The following is an 18233-nucleotide window of genomic DNA, read 5'->3' on the forward strand; positions in this document are numbered from 1 at the left end:
CTGAAGGGTTTCAGAGCATGGGCGTCGATTCACCAAAAATGCCAGGGGTATTGGAAGTGACATCACATACTGCTTGACCTTAATGACATCACAGGAAGTGACATTATATGACTCTGGTTCTTTCCAGGAAGGCATGTCACATGACCCTAACATCACAAAAAAGAGGATTTACGTTAGATTGTATCCCAAAATAACGCAAAGTTGTGCTATGTGCAGTTTCCGGTCCAGGGAAGGCATGGCTTGGCAGTTCGGGCTGGCTGTTCCCATGAGGCACAGGGTCAGACTGATTTGCATATAGCCATGTCTGAACTGGGGTGGCAGAGTGGGCTAAAGAACGGTGATGGATTAAACCCAGATCTTTTGACTGGGTGTGAGTGTTTGATTGATTCAGATGCTCCGTCCATCACCACCCCCTTTTGTACTGCTTTTGGCCGCCATAAGTGTGGCAGGGTATGCTCAGACGTGAGTCCCTTGCTCACTTTGCCACTGGATTCAAGCAAGCCGGGCTGAAGACGGCTGGAATGCCAGAAACCGGTCCTCGGAAGCTTGTTTCCGGTCCAGGGAAGGCATGGCTTGGCAGTTCGGGCTGGACTGTTCCCATGAGGCACAGGGTCAGACTGATTTGCATATAGCCATGTCTGAACTGGGGTGGCAGAGTGGGCTAAAGAACGGTGATGGATTAAACCCAGATCTTTTGACTGGGTGTGAGTGTTTGATTGATTCAGATGCTCCGTCCATCACCACCCCCTTTTATGTGCAGTTTTGAATCAAGGGAATATTTCATAGTTGGTGCATAGGTATTCCCATGCAACCACCTATGGGTTTTGACGTAAATCCCTTACTACAAACATTGGTAGACAGGAATGTGTGCGAAATTCGTATGCCTCCTCCAGGCAGGAGTAACAAGGAGAAATGTATTTCATTTCTCCTAATTTTTCCACATTTTCATGTTTGCTGCATTGTACAACACACACACAAGGTGGGAAAAGCCTTAAAGCATAGTTTTTGTAATTCCAGTGGCAAACATATGCGTCAGAGAGCACACACACCTATGCACTATGGTGTGTGCATTGGGCCAAAGCACGGGGAAAGGAAAAAATGCACTATATCTTATTAAATATAACAAATTGTTTCTCTCTCCCTTTGATGCAAGGCAGCACAGCATCTTTGGTGCAGCATTGCCTTGTGTCAAAGAATAGTAAATGTGGGACTAAATCTAACACGATCTCACTCACTACCTATTACTTGACCCTCATTGACTTTCACTCTAACACAATGCTTACACATACAGACACAAATGCATTCGCATATGCAAGCTCTCTCTCACTTGAACACATTCTTACACACATGCACTCATACAAGCATACATTTAAAACCATTTTTACTTACCACAGCTGCCACCAAAGTTCCTAAGTGTGCTTCATTTTTATTACAGTAATAGTGAATATTACAGTATTATTAAATATTAGTAGAATTAAAATTGGGCAGACAGTAAGGAATGAATGCAGAGCTTTCCCTGTGTTCTTGGCACTGACTTTTCCATCTCTGAGTCCAGGGCTCACAACGTCAGTGCCAGAGGTCGCAAGGGACAAGCCAGGGGTCGCAGCTGCATCCATTTTCCAGACTGGGCACTTCCTTAGGCTATGAGCAAGCGCATCCCATTTATATGTGTATGGTATTAGGCCGAGAGTGACCAAGTACCCCATCTCCTCCTCTGCTTTCATGATGCTGTGGACGAATGTGGGGGATTGGCGGATCATGCTGGTGCCCGGCGGTGTACTTCCTGCCCCGTTGCCTCACATGAAAGTTCACTAGGTACAGGGGCAGCAGGAAGTGCTTGGTGTGAACTTCGTTGCAAGAAGAAGTGAATTATTTAGGTCTGGGCCATCTTGATATTGGTGTTTTCCTTTGTATGATCACGGACTAGAAGGACTTCAGTGCCTAAAATCACACGTACTAATTCTCTAAACATTAGTATGAGCTGTGTAGTGGTGGTTGTGGGATAAGAGGCCATAGCAGCAGTTAGGTCGATTAGAGTTTTTCATCTCTACGTTCACGTTAGGACTGCACTATGGTTTGCAGCCAACATTTTTTCATTCTGAGAGAATGTTAACACAGGGTGTGGAATGAAGGCTAACACTTTGGATAGCAGCCTAGACTATGGGACGGTAGCGCCTGGGATCATGGCAAGAGATAGACCCCCAATAATCTGGTTGTTGAGAGGAGTGGATCCATAACAGGTGTCCAGTTGTGCACAGGTCAGGGATCGCACCTTGCCATGCAGGGGGTTTCACTTGTGTGGTTTTGGCGTAATTAAGTGTATACCTCAGTTCTGTGTAATTTAAACCGACAACTACAAGTGTAAATAGGTTTGAGTGAATAGATCAGGAAAACTGTGAATTATTAAGATATTTTCAGTTGTTTTAAAAAATGTAATTTGTATAACTGGATATCACACAGTATGTCTGATGACAAAAATGGATTGCGTTGCTTGGTAGCTGCTGTTATATTGACTAAACATGACTGGTGTGTACTCAAAAAGGTAAATTGGTCTTGTCATGACATGTACTTGGTTTGAGTTAAAGAGGGGCAAGATCCAGACTGAGGGGCATATTTATCAAAGAGGTGCATTGCCCTTGCGTTGCCCTTGCGCCACGCAACTGGACGCAAGGGTGATACAACTATTAAGTAAATTTATGAAACCATGCACGGCCATCTTGCATAGCCCTGAGTGGCTTGATAAATCTAGAGTAATGCAAAACATTGCAAATTGCTGCGTTGCGTTACTCTTCCCCAAGGAGGCATTCCATGGGTGGAATGTGCTTGTTCCCATACATCCACCCATGGATTTTGGTGCATTCCCAGATTTACCATTACTGGTAGACCTGGGAATGCGTCAAAATGCTGTGCCTCCCAGGTGAGGCGTAACGAGGAGAAACATTTGTATTTCACTTCATTGTTTCCTCTTTCAATGTGTGCTCATAGAAAGACGAAAATGCCCCAGAGGATTGTTTTTTGTGCAGGAAGGTATCCCTTCCTGCACAAAATCGATCCTGCTTACAACGCAGGCACCCTTGCACCAACGCATTCACTACCAGGGAGCTGCATGGTTAGGCCCCTATAATACACAGCAGGCCCGGTTCTAGAGGGAGGGCTAGGTGTTAGCCTCAAAGCCTCTTCACAAGCAGAAAAACATCTTCTGTTCTTTTTCTTAATGAAAAAAATCACACGGGCCTGCAGGGTCTCAAGTAACAACTAATTGTTCACCTTTCATCTATAGCCAATGCCTTGGCTGCTTAAAGGGATCAGGGACAGGGATGAGTTCACAGGAAATGCTTGCTATTGCTGTGCTTGTGTAAACAGAAGGAGTTCCTGAGACACCCACACTATCTCGAGACCACAAGCTCTTTTCACACAGTAATTAAGAGAAGGACCAGTTTTATGACAGAAACAGTGTGAAGGATTTTGTCAGTGTAAAAAATGCAAGTGAAAATGAGTGCGCACTCAGGATATATATCTTAGAAGTGGTTTGTTATATTTTCTTTCTGCTGTGATGTAAGTCTTAACTTATGGTCAGGGCCACTGGCCACTGGGGAAAGCCAAATTATGTGGCAGGGTTGACCGAATTATACGACAAAAAGCCAAATTACTCTGCACATTTTGTGATAGTATTGCTTTATTATTTGTATACGTTAACACCGTCTTGGAAAAGTTGCATGGTGTTAACAACACTTTAACACCGAGATACAGCAATAGGCAACTGAAAGGTGACCCATCAACATTTGTGAAGGTCCTTCCACAACTCGGCAATACATGTCGCTGCGTTTTTAGAAACTTTTCATCCTTCAGAGTGAGAGGCATTTAGTTTTGTTAAAATCTGCAAATATGCAGCAGCTGATGGAATATGTGACAACTGTGGCAAATCCATAATTATAAAGAATACACAGCTGCTGCAGAACCGCATAATTCCAGTGAACCTGTTAATGGCACTATATTAAGCAGAAAAAACTGATAATGCCAACGTTTCCACTTTTCGTAAGAGAAAAGGCTTGTTAAGTTTTACTAATACAACACAGATACACAATGGAAAGCAGCAGTGCAAGTGCCAAGGCAGCATTGGCAACATGTGCTGCTATTGTCCTGCCTACTGTCAAACTCCGATTTGCTTGCAGAATGAGGAGCTCTCTAATATAATTAGAAAAGAGCAGACACCCCACTTCGAGGCACCAATGAGTGCTCATTTATTCTCTACTAACAAATGCTCTCATTTTGACACATAATAGACAGATATGGATTACATTCACAGGAATTATGTGATTCTGCTGATGTAGAATTTTATGCGTAATTATGGGTTTGTCACAGTTGCCACATAATTCATCAGCTGCTGCATAATTTGCAGATTTTAACAAAAAGACACCTTAAATGGATCTAAAGTTATTAAAAACGAGGTGACATGTTGCTGCACAGTGGAAGGACCTTACCAACGGTATGCTGGTCACCTTTCAGCTGGTTGTGCTGTAGCTGTGTTTGAAACTGGTACTATTGAGTTTATTTTTTTCCAGACAGTTTTACCATGTGCAAAAAAAACAAAATAATAAAATAATACTATCCAGCATTATGCTGCATAGTTTAGTCAACCTTGCTGCATAATTGTTCCACCCTCATTGCATAATTCCAGTGACACTGATTATAGTGCTACTGTTGCTCCTTGGCACACAAACTGATAAGATACAATATTGGGCTAATACACTTGCTGTAGAGATGTTCCTACAATCTGTGGCTTCACATGTTCATAGCTTGCTATGCAGCCTTCCATTTCTGGAAAAAAGAGTTAGACGATGTAGCGAATCTACCTTTTCTGCATGGCCATCCCAGATTCTTTTGAAAATCGATGTCCCGCACCTTGCAGTTCATTTCGAGTTGCACAGCTGTATGTACTCAGTGTTACTAATGATTCACTTTCACCAAAGTATTTCAACATTTATCCATGTTTTATTTTCATGATTTATCCAAGTTTCATTATCACGCCAGGGCCAAGAAATTCATATGCATTTAAGTGTATAATTACTTCATGATTGCCCATCCAGGCCTAAACATGCGCAATGCTCTGAATCTCGAGTCCTCCACATTATGCAAGAATTACGTCACACCCAATGCATTTCGGAAAAACCTTCGTCAGGGGTATCTATAATGTTAAAATATACATGTATGAATCACTTCTTTTAAAAAAATCAAACATCTTAATTCAAAAATGCTATTAATTAATATGCCCAATGTAACTTTTTGATTTTTACTAAACCCAATGTATCCCAGCTCATCGTAAATGCCCCACGACACCCGTGATAACCTTAATGTGACCACAATAACATGACAAAACATCATTAATAAACTCATTAATAAAATCACCCTCTCATTCTAAATTATCAAAAGAATCCTCTCAGTGTTTATCAAAACCACAAACATCCCGCCTACTGCAACCTCCCTTATCACGTACCTTTACTCACTCCCGATGTAGCCCACCATCTTTTTTATGTTTTTTTATACTTAAGCCATCAGGCTCTTCTTCCCCTATCTAAACACTTTCCCCTCCTAGCTCACTTCCATTCGTACCTGATGTAAAGCTGCTGCGTAACGTCCTCCATATTAAACCTCCCTTTCCCTCATCTGCCTGTCCTTCACTCGATTTAAAAGTTTCAGATTCTTTTGCCTTTTTCTGGAAACTATTTGCTGATATTTGAATTCTATACACTTTACCCCTACTAAGCGGTGCTCCCCTTTTAAACATGGTTAAACTGGCTTATTCCTAATTGACACTTTTTACTTGCCTATAAGTTCCTGCTATATCATGTAGAAAGTGCACCTGTGGTCTGGAATTTAAATGTTATTTGTGGACTGCAGCACCTTTTGTGCGATCCACAGAGTGGACCTGCAAAACATGGCTTCAGGCCTGCCATTGTACCCTGACTGCTGACTGCTTAAAACCTGTAGAGCGACCTGTTAAAATAACCCTTTTTGACAGGCAAATACCTAAAACCTTCAGAGCAACCTGTTAAAATAACCTGTTACGATAGGCAAAGACCGCTCTTTTAAATTTGAAGTCACCCCTTGTAACCTACAAGGTAGGGTGCATAGTATTTTGAAAGCGGGACACACAAAAAATTAATGTCACCAATTCCCTACAGTGACAAAGACCCAAAAGCTATTTTCACCAGTGAATAACAGATACAGAGACAGATTACGCACACCCGTGCACCCACATAAGCACATGCACACCCCTCATTCCTTTACACACACTAAATCATTACTCCATAGCAACAGCAGTGAAGGTGAGGCTGACAGAAGAAGGTGGGGTGGACAGTCCAGGAGGAGGTGGAAAAAGAGAGATGGGGAAGGTGAAGTGAGGGGAAGGTGAAGCAGAGACCAGTTCTCATGTGTGGGAAACTCTGGACAACCCACTCATGATTATGGCCCACCCAGGCTTCTTCACAGCCCTCCCAGATGCCCAATCCTGAATCCATTTTCTTTGTAATCGTTTTCACTAGAGGAACTGTTTTCTGTATAATCATTTACAATTTCTTTATATATATATTGTATGGAACGGGTGTCAATGAGATAAGAGCAGCAACAAAAAATCTTTAAAATCTCAGTCACTGTGTTTATAAGTGCAGTATATCATGTACCCATCAATGTGCTTATTTTCGCAACATAAATGTGTTTATCAAGAAGTATACACCCGTTTTGTTTGGTTCTTTTGCAGTCTTTCATAGATTTGTTCATGTTAAAATAAGGAATCCATTTTTCAAAATAACTCAATGTAAGCTACCGCTCAAAGCTTATTGCAGATGACTTCATAACACATGAGAACGAGTAAAAGAAATAATCCCTTGTAGACACTTTTACCTGATGATACACTAAATACCCAAGCCTCCAAGGGTTTATTGGGTTTCCACTCCCCCTCTTTTACCAATCCCGGAGCAGGGCCTATGTTTTGACACCAAAATGAAGTATGTAGGTCACCTAGTTGCTGAAATATTACATCCTCACTGTACACAAACGCCATTTTAAAAAATGTAATCCAGAGAACTTCAGCCTCGATTAGCAATGTCTAGCTAAATTACTTCTCTAATGATACAAAAACACAAATAAAAACCGAAAATCGCAGGACAACAATTTTTTTTACAGAAGTATATCAAGGGGTCAGGGCTATGATGCACAGGAAAAGGAAATATATTATCTCAGGGCGGGCATGGTCTGCACATAAGCAAAACAATCATAACTGTAGAAGATGCATTATCATACTCATACATTATGTGGTCCTGCAAAAAGGAATGAAGAGGAGGCACTCGATGAACTGTGCAGGAAGAACTAGAGGTTGGTCTGCTTTAACCCAGGGAAGGATCCACAGTGCCAAGCCGTGTGGTGAGGTATTGTGACCCTAGTTGCTCTGCAGTGTGCCATGGGGAGAGGAGACTTACTTCCCTGAATCTGTGATTCTATGAGGGCGTTTTGATCTCTCTCCCTGATTGATCCGTGAAAGACGGCAGAAGTTGGCTGGAGTCAGCATAAGTGATTGTGAAGAACTAAACCAAAGAAAAAATGAATATGAATGCTTTGTGATAAAGACAATCGTAACCACGTTCAACGATTTCATCACCTGCGGTAGATGCTCCTGTGATGAATAGGCATTAAAGAAAGTTGCAACCGCATTGGACCATTTCACCTAAAGAAGAAAACCTGGCTGTAGCTCTCTGCCTTCTGAGCACTGACATAGAGCAGGGTGCGCCTCAGCAACTAACCATTTGCTGAGTGTACAGGCCAGCTGGAGACAGCAGGAGGCAGACAATAATGAGTGCACATGCAACAATGGCTGTCTCATGCTCTGTGTCACTACCAGATGCTTCTTTTTCCCCTCAATGGCTCACCCCTTAAACGGTGACCCAAGTAGAGTAATAGTGGGATCTGAAAGGTTCAGGGTGGGTCTGGACTCAGGGGAGTCAATTGCTTGCCCTAATCCCTTGAAACTTTACCGATTTCGGCTTTGTCTTCCCATCCTCATTACTTCTCATAGATACAAAGGGCCTGCATGATATGTGCAACATCGAATTTGCACTCACTCATGTACCCACTATCAATTAGTAGACAGCTGTAATCCTCCTCTACAGAAAGATTCAGCAGTTGTCAAGTTCTTCCTCCACTCTCATTCTAGAAAGGCGTGGTGTTGCTCCAAATAACCTCATGGACAAGCCACAAGGACAAGCTGTCCCTTAGCGTAAGACACATTTAGCATGACACACTTTGCTTTTGTTTAGTAGGATAATAATCAGTTTTTACTCAAATATTTTTAAAATGGATAAAGTAAAAGAAAGTGCAAATATCTCCATGCCCTCGTCAACACAATAGTTTAGGTATGAGAGCAGCATATTCGCCAGGGTGATAATGTCCACCTAGGAAAGGAGGTTTGTATAGCTACAGTGTTATAAATGTTTATATCAGTGCTGCAGGGGAGGCAAACACCATTCTGATACTAAAGTTCAAATCATTCCAAAAACAGATGTTGCTTTTATCTAGCTCACATGTACTGATCTATTGACCTATCGTGAAGAGAGCACAAAAACCTCAAACCACACAACACAAACACCGCTCAAACTGTGATTAAGAAACAGGGTAAACCCTTTAGTTGAAATACAGGTAGCACGAGGAGCAAAGCGTGTGCTTGCCCACACCGGTGACAGTCTTTTTATGTTAACCCTGTTGCTTGGATGATAGTAATACCTGTTATTTAGGGTTCTTTAAAACTGGCATATATGATATAAAACAAAGTTATAGTTATAGTATTATTTTGGTTTAATTACTCTGTCACCTCTATCTGCTAGACAATTTATGTCCAGATTAACTACCAGAAATTCTAATTACTCCTAGTCCTGCTTTTGCTCATTACAGTTCTTACTAATGAGGTGAAACCCACCTGTGAGGCAGGAAACCCCTGCTAAAACACTGTAAATCTGTCCCTAAACATTCAGGGGAGATGCAACAGTAGCCCGGTATTATCCAACAAACATTCAAATTCCTAAATTGATGCAACGCCCCGGACACCCGGGAGTGGCTAAACGTGTAATCTGTGATAAAGAAGAGCAGAATAAGGAGTAATGAGCATTACCAACAATTAAATGAGATCAAGAAGAACTAGCTAATGTTTAGGAATTGTGTGGTTTGTCTGGGAAATAAAAACGTATTCTTCTGAAGGCCCTCACCCACCAACCTAGTTGGTGGCATGCTTCATCATCGGGCCCCACCCGGTGGCATCGAGCGTGCCCTGGGTGTGCTACAATACCTGATTACAGCGAAGCAGGTTTTTGTGAGAGGTGAGAGTGCTGTGATTGTGTAGGAGTGTGCTTTAAAAACTGTCCTCGGGTCCCTTTACCCATGGGGGTTATTTAATGAATGGGCCTTTGGCAGTGGTAACAACAAGGTGGATGTGTCTGAAGTTAATGATGGTCTCCCACATTCATTGCGGTCGACATGTTTCAGCCAAGCCTTGATATTAACCTGGGACCACACTCCTACACAATCACAGCACTCTCACCTCTCACAAAAACCAACTCTCCTGTAAACAGGCATCGTAGCACACCCGGGGCACGCTCGGTGCCACCGGGTGGGGCCCGATGATGAAGCATGCCACCAACTAGGTTGGTGGGTGAGGGCCTTCAGAAGAAAAAGTTTTTCTTACCTAGACAAACCACACAATTCCTAAACATTAGCTAGTTCTTCTTGATCTAATATATATTACTAGGGAAGGGAACTAGCCCCTCGTTCCTCCCTCTCCTGTTGATACTCAGCATTACCAACAATTGTAAATCAACAGCTGTACGCCACCAAAATGCCGCATTTTGATTGGCACCTAGCCGTTCGATAGCTACCCAAACGTTTCATAGCTAGTCTCTCAGCCAAGCCTCATTACAGTATGCACCCACATGTCAGTATGAGCTTTACCTGCCAGAGCTGCCGGTGAAAAGCAGTGTTCTAATAAAGAGCTGGAGTGTCAACATAGGTTACAGAACTTTGCTTCACTGCCAGACATGCTGCTGGAGAAGACAGCTTTAGAATCGTTAAACCCTTAATGCTTATTTACTTTAGGCTTCTCCACATAAAAGGCTTTAAATTAACCAGCTCCTATTCCAACAACATTTCATCCAAGTGTGCCTCACTTTTGTCATAAATATGGGATGTTAGCATTCTAATTGTTGATTAGAACTCTGTGGTGAAGATAGAAAAGATCACTAGGGAATCAACTAATCGACTGCTACTGCTGTTGTAAGTATGTTTTACTCTGCATGCCAGACTTCTTTTTCTCACATAGAGGAGAAACATATTTGAGAATTACAGAAAATGTGTCCTTATTGTTGCTTTCTTGGGCACTAACCATAATTTCCATGGCAAAGTTAAACACCACATTTTGTTAATTCACTGTATTCTTTCCCATAGAAAATTATATAATGCTACTGCTCCTCTTCCATCAAAATGGCATGGAGGAGTCCCTCACATTGGTTTGAATGTAGACTTTTAGCACTCTAGTTGTTCACTGCAAGTGCACTCTGTATTGAATCTGTAGTAGAACACTGGGGATTGAAGGGGCAAACTGCTGCAGATGTTTGAAACAGCAGCACTTTCTTCACATGGGCGGGGGAGCGTCGGCCCACCCCCACCCGCTGCGAGCTGCACAGGAAAAAATGAAATGGCAATGAACAGATTTTGTTGCCATTTTATTTTTTAGTGTTGTGCACACTGCGGCAGCTGGCCTGCTCTGAGCCCAGAGACATACAAGGTGTGTCCTCTGCTGCCGATTGGCAGCAGAGGACAGGAGCAGTGGCTGGCTGGATGCTCCAAAGTGCGCATGTCACTTTGGCCGGCTGTCTTGAGCCGGCCAAAGTTACACACGCACTTTGAAGCCCTTTACCTAGCTTTATTAGACAGCTGGGTGGAGACCAAGCGCAGGCCTAAAGGGCCTGACGGAGCATCTAGCTAGAATGTGCCATCCAATCCTGGTGCTGCTCTCACAGCATGAGAGTAGCATTAGGATTGGTTAAGGAAGTCGGCTGGGTCCATACTTCAGGAAAGAAGAAGAAGATCGGGACCAGAGCAAGGAGTGCAGTCAGCTAAGTGGCTTTTTTTGTGATGTATGAATTGTATTCCCAGCAGTGATTTGCCCTCCCCACCATTCCCCATAGTGGTAGCTGTCACTGGTTTGAAATAAATACATGTTTTATTCAGTATGCCAGCCTCATTTTCATATAGCTGAGTAAGATATTTGTGAATTGATAGAAAATATGTTTTCATTTTAGTTTCTGGGGCAGTAACTATACTTTCCATGACAAAATCACAAGAGATAAATAGTTCATCAAATCCCAACACAGCATTAGCATTGTTTAGCAGGTGAAATGGCCTTAGGCCTAGGCACAATTCCTAAGCATGGCACCGTTAATACATGATTTATAAGGTGACTAAAATATATTATCACACTTTCTCTATGCTTCTTTTTGTGTTCCTCAAAGTCAGGAATTTTCTTCAATATATTTCAATAGGACCAAAACGGCAAAGCATTATCATCTTAAAAAATCTAATAGGCATCCTTCTGGTAAAGTTCAACCTAAATAGTGCCATGGAAAATGCATCATCAAATAATCATTTTATGAAGTTCCCCTCAAATTTTAAGAGTCCAACTTTAGCATTATTATCCAAGGTGGTAGGCCACTTCCTGGTAGTTATTGATCAGGTTGGAGTAAAAGGACCAGAGGTGAAGCCAAGAGCTCAACTCCACTTGATCAATAACTATGTGGGAGTGCCCCCTATTGGGCAGTATTGCTTGATTAATGTGTGCATGCTTCTTCCTCATGTGAGTTCTTACTGAAGAATACTGAATTGAAACCTAGGCTTTGAGATGGCAATAAACAGAGGTACCAGTCTAAACCACATGCAAATCAGTGAAATAAAGCCTAAAACCAAACCAGAATTCACTTAGATACTACTTACAGATCCACATATAAAATCCAAACAGTGGCAAACTGTGCCTCTATACCTAAAGCTGGAATCTTGCACTATCCCATGAAAATCTGCCTACATAGAAGCCTTAATTACCAATTGAAGCCTCTGATACTTATACTGCTTTTAATTTGCCATTCTATTCTCTCTGCTCAGTGCTTCCAAAGGACCAGCAACCTCAGGGAGACAAGAGGCCAAAGATATGATGAATCCAATAAACCTTTTGTGAAATATTGGAATCTTCCACCTCTGAGCAGAAGCTCCAAAGAGAACCAAGTGAACTAGGATAGCTAACCTCACATCGAGGAAATTCAAGTATTCTTCATTGCCTGGACGAACGTGAAATAAAAAGAAAAACTGACAGTATAACAGCTTGCGAACAGTAGAATCAAGAAAATCCTGTTGTGTTAAACCCATTTCATTTGGGTCACACCCAGTACATCCCCTACGCCCCTATAGAAAAAGACAACCGTTTTGGAGACTATTAAGTTAGGTTTGAAGGGAGCCAGACAAAACTGTCGAAGAATCTCTCATTCACATTTGGTATAAAAAGAGCACCACCCCCATACCATAAAATCAGTTTGTACACACATTGGTTGATATTTCACTGTATGGAGATATATTATACACATCGGGCCCAATTCCCAAAGGTAAAATATACGTGTACTCTTACAGCTAGGTGTAACTCTCCACCTTTTTGCCATTCAACCTTTATGAGTGAAGTTTTACACCTAGGGGTAGATTTACATGTCTACACCCCTCTAATGAAGTTGTTGAGTCCCATATAATTCTATGTACAAATACAAACTTACTATAATAAGCAACTTTACAACTCAATGTTTTCCTTTTGCCTAGTTGGCCGGCATGTCCTTCATCAGGGTGGAAACTTCTGAGATGACGATCTGGCTATTGGAAGTATAGGTATATTTAATAAAATATATTATGTTTTACTAAAAAGTTTACATATTTTAATGCATAACATTAATGTGAATTCAATTAAGGTATGTATTGTTTACCTAAAAATAATAAAACAAATATTGACTGCACATTAACTCCTCAAATTAAAGGTGCATTAAATAATAACATTATGTAAATATATGAAAGCATAAATGTTAGTTTGTAAGCAACAATTAAAACAATGCACTCGCTAACATTGTTATTTGTATTTACTATTTAGTAAACTTGGTTAAACTTTATATAGTTAATTAATTTAAAAACTTTTAAATTTATTAGAAAAAAAAACTAGAATTTTATTGTTTCTGTAATCAATTTTATTATTACATTTTAATAAAGAATATGTATATATATACCTTTCAATCACTTAAAATATATTACATTTTTAATGTTGAACTCATTTATTTTATTTACCATTAGTTCCTGCTGGGTGTTAATATATTTCCCTACTTCCAATGTTTTCTATGGTAGTGTGTTGCAGAATCAGTGGTTGGCTGAGTGTGGTGCTTGATTTACTGTAAGGCTGTGCTGAAGTTAATTTGATCTTGTTTGTCACCTTTAGGGCTATATTAACTTTCAAACTGGATTTTGTGAACTTCAGTTTTCTTATTCTTTTGTCAATGGGTGTTTTGTATTACCACATCTCTTCCAAATCTCTCCTTAAATTTCCCTAAATCAGTCCCATTCAGTAGTAATTGTTCCCTCTTTTCGCATCCCTCCTTCTGGTCCCTCCACATTTACTAAAGCTTGCGTAGATATATGTGCGAAGATCTCTTCACCATTGTGGGGCTCTCCATACAGAAAAGATAGGACAGGAAGAGGAACAGATCTCCACCAGTAGATTGGTGGATTGTATTTTGTAGTAAGTAACTAGTGATATTGGAGTACTACTTTATGTTCTCCAAAATGCAGTTTGTGAACCAGGTTCTTTTTTCTGTGAAACGTATGCATTAAAATGATTGTAAGTGTTATAATCAGCTTAACAACAATGATGCAAATCAGGGCATAGATCAAGTATGGCCCAAGCATATTTCATCACCCACCCCTATCCTACTAGTTTTACTTGAGTTGATTGTTACTTGGAGCTTACATACCGCACACGGTGTCTGCTGAGTCTTGGAATCTTTTGCTGTACTCTGCAATTAACTTAAGATAAAGATGAACTATATGGTGGATAACTAGGATTGGAAAATAAAAGGAATTGCGCTTATGAACGATCGTAATACTCCTTAGAACCCCTTTGTGGGTTGGAATTAACACCACATTTACAAAACATATACTTGGACATAATAGCCTTGAGGAAGTCGTGGGATCACACCCTATTGCAACGAAACAGGTGTTGGCTGTGGCTGAAAACACCTGACTAAAGCGTGACAAGAAAACCTAAAAAAAAAGTGTGTATATTCTTTCATCACTTTACTGTATATGTTTGTTATTAATAGGGAAACCTTGTTATAACCCAAAAACGTGTGCTTGGGAGTAGAACTTATGTTTTGAGAGTTTCGCTCTTGCCTCGTGGAGTTTAGTGGTTCTCCACACCTTTGAGCACCGTTAACTTAACTTTGAAACGACATACAACTAGTGTAATCCAACCTAAAGACGCCAAAATCCCTATACGCATAACCACACCTCTTGTATCTTTGACTGTAACTACTCATCTATTGGAATGATGGAGCCAATCTTAACTAATATGCTAATATGAAAAGTCTCCCTCCATACCTTATGGTGCCTTTGGGCCACAAGTTGTAGCTCCATGGTTCAACACTTTCTCCAGCATCTGATCGGTGTGCCTCAACTCTCCCCTGGATCAATACGTTATATATCTTTTTTGGCCATGTTGTTTAATGGAGTGCGGAGGAATTGGCTCATACTTAACTCCTGCATAATTATACAGGATATTTGAAAAATGCTTCTTGTTCAAAAATGTATGCAGAAACGATCTGCTTATTTTCTTCTTTATTCCTGCAGACCTTAACACGTAAGGTCACTTTCATCTGCCGTTCTTATAGACAATGCATGCTCCAAAGAATGGAAATTTTCCTTCTTGGACTTGTTAGTATAAATTTTAAAACATGGCAATCCAAGCACATGTTTATTAACAACAAAAATAAAATGACAAGTTAACCTACTTACTGATTTATACGTCTTTTACTTGCACCTTGCATGCACAGCACCTGAATGTACAGGCAATGTTAAGTCAGCACGCACTACATGCAATCAGGCCTAAATTGCATTTAACACAAAAAATACACATATAAGTCCTATCACACACATCAGACCCTTGGGGTGGAAAGCTTGATCTGACTAATTAACCCATCCCTAGCTAACTAGTAAAATATTAAAGCACACTCTTGGTTTTTTAGATCTAAAACTTTGGGGGTTTGGTGGGTTCCCTTTCTTTTGTCCCTTGGATGCATCTTGCCTGCCTTCCTCTTTGGTTGTAGGTGATGAGCAAAGTAAGTAATGCCCCAACTGCTATTCAATGATCTTGACGAACATTACATCCAACAGTTGCAAGAATACATTAACGCCCTCAGCAAGAGCCAAGGTTAGAGGTTGGTAATTTCTGGTCATACGAGGGGTGACCACTGGGCTGCCTTTGGCATGGGCAGTCTGACCACATGTCCAAAGCGCTGACATTCAATGTGGTTCACGGAGGTCTGTCACGATGTCCCAAGCACGTGAAGGTTTTTTGTGAAAAATGTATAGAACTCCAATTTTGGTTTCCACTGGGGTATTATATGAGCAAAAGTTATATCTGTGTGGCCCTGTGCTTATTACCCCTGCATCACCATCCTGGGAGGTCAATTGGGGAAGAAGTAGAGATTAGGTCCAAACAAGAATGTCGAGGCATGTTTATCTTGAACCAACCCCAAAGTGTGGGTGCTCAAGGGTGGCATGGAGAATCAAACGCAATACAGCTTTTTTCATCACTAAAGAATATTTTGAAGTTCATGCAATTAGGTTAAAGTTAGCAAGAGATTATTCATGGTCATAGATCACTTTGAGATGCATTTCTAAGTTCTAGCAATGACAACTTTATATTTTATGTAAACAATTCAGTTCCAAATTAAAATCTAGAACATATTTTTTAATTGTAATTTAGATTGCCTTCTCAGGAAGATTTGATCTATGGTTATCTCCCAAACATTTTAAATTGTGTTGTTTTTGTGTAAATAAATATGACAAGGATTTTTCCCACAAAGATTCTGAGCTGTGTACCTTTTTCTGTGGAAACCGTCTCCTCCATGCACATAATATCATCTGCCTAGTTCTAAACTGACCCCTCGGATTCCCTTTTGGCAGAACTGATGGCGCATACAGCAGAAGTTCAAATGCACTGTTTACCAAAGCGCAGGCAGGCCTGTAATCTTTTATGGCTTTTGGCTCTAGGTAGAATCAACGAATCTCTGATTGCTTGGGAGCCAGATTATCATAAGAATCTTTCGAACGGAGGTGGTCCAAGCACATTGGTGCACCTAGAGATCTTGGATGTTTTCGATAGAATAAATCGCCCAAACGTGCCTGGTCACCTGTGAAGGGCTGGTATTCAGAGTTTGGGCCTCCTTTGGATTAAATCATTTAGACTGAGTCTATGTAGAATAAGCACTGATTCGCTTGTAATAAACATCTAGTAAATAGACCATATCTGTCACTGCCCCTTTTGACCTGTATACCTGTAAGCCACAAAACAAAAGCATGAACCACTGGTGAACATTTAAAGAAGTGTAGCATTAATAACTTCCTCAATTAGGACCTAGCAAGAGAGGGAAGTGAGAGAGCTTGGCCCCTTCTATGGGATAATGGGTTGAAGCATGTTCCTCTCTACACCACTGGAGAAATATCCAAAAGTAAAGGTCCACCTAGTGCACTTTACATTACAGTGTTCACATCAACTGCTGGGACATAATCGAATATTTATCAACCAGATATGAATGGGACAAAGTGTAGCGCTGAATAACTGGTTGCAGAATTTGCAGGAGACATAAGCGCTATGTTCGGACAGGACATGTTGAATCGCTTTACTTTGAACAGCGGTTTTCTTTTCATAAACGCATTCTTCAAGTGAAGTACGTAGAAGAGGAGAAAAGAGGAAAGGAACAGGGAAGCTCAGTGTTTACCACAAACTATGTCCTTAACCCCCCAAGCGAGAAGCGGCCAGGAGCAGAGATCCATTACCGCCAATTGTGTTAAATGCACATCCATTATGCAACACTTACAAAAGCTCGCTAAACAGCCGCTCTGTCAGGACAACAAAGCGTCTCAGTCAGGGGCTAATAACCTGCGGTAGCCAAACAGATTCAGGGAGCCTCCAGGCCTCCCTTCCCAGAGACTGCTAGAGATGACAGATGAGTCTGCATTCATCTCACCTGAACAGTGACAGGGCCATTGAGAGAGGCAGCGAGGGGAACTCTTCCGTCAATGAGCTGCACGGACAATGCCTTTAGCTGGACATAATGAGGCTGTCACAGCCTCTTGCCAGTTACTGCTGTTCACTTAACAAGGCTTCTCTTTCGGTCTCAACATGACCACCCCGCCCCCTCCGGCCTGTACCCACTCAGAGATAGAGACGAACTCCCCACCATCCCAACTCATCCAGGCGTGAGGGGGAGGAAGAATGAGGAACATTTTTATGACACTACTTCCTGCTGCTAAATACACAAAAACGTTATTTTCACTGTTGCTGGATCACGTGCTGCTTCCAAAATATGACAAGACTGTCAGGTTTTCTTTAATCGGAAATAGAGCAGCGACTTGCATTTAAAGGTGCCTGGCACCAACCGCAGACAGACATATTACCCTGCAGCTAAAATTGTAAAACAATTGGTATTGAAGACAATAGGTTTTTGGGAATGGCCAAGGGGTAGACTGCGTTTCAAGGAGCGAGACGCTCCTCGAAAGAGTGAGAGGTGTCTCCCCGAACATTTCTCGGCGTAGGTTTTCCTGTAATGCCATCTGAATATTTCTTTCACGAAAACGTTACATTAGAAGACTCGACGTCACGGTATACTCATTGGTGGATTTTTTTTGCAGGCTGAGTGGGCCTGGCAAAATCGCAGGTCCTCATCCACCTGCAAGAAACAAAGCACACAAAATGATTTTGAGGAATATTTGGGTCATATTTATTACGGACCTACACAAATTGAAATAAGAAAACAGGGACACAATACACAAAATGGTATGACAAGATATTTAACAAATCAATTACATTCTTAACGAACTTCGGGAATATAATTGTCGTG

General features: G+C 41.2%; 2 protein-coding genes across 4 annotated transcripts in view; both read right to left on the reverse strand.

The window, feature by feature from the left end:
• The window catches only part of LOC144819003 (lecithin retinol acyltransferase-like), a 1051137-nt gene that overhangs the window by 125757 nt on the left and 907147 nt on the right, over positions 1-18233 (reverse strand). The gene's annotated exons all lie outside the window — the stretch shown is intronic.
• Positions 17613-18233, reverse strand: part of LOC144819004 (lecithin retinol acyltransferase-like) — a 161177-nt gene continuing 160556 nt past the window's right edge. The window contains exon 2 of the mRNA XM_078676967.1: positions 17613-18062. Coding sequence (XP_078533093.1) covers positions 17991-18062 — 72 coding nt within the window. The 3' untranslated portion in view covers positions 17613-17990. The remainder of the gene's footprint in view (positions 18063-18233) is intronic.

This window comes from Lissotriton helveticus, chromosome 2_1 (genome assembly GCF_964261635.1).
Source record: "Lissotriton helveticus chromosome 2_1, aLisHel1.1, whole genome shotgun sequence".
In the NCBI taxonomy this organism is placed as follows: Eukaryota; Metazoa; Chordata; class Amphibia; order Caudata; family Salamandridae; genus Lissotriton; species Lissotriton helveticus.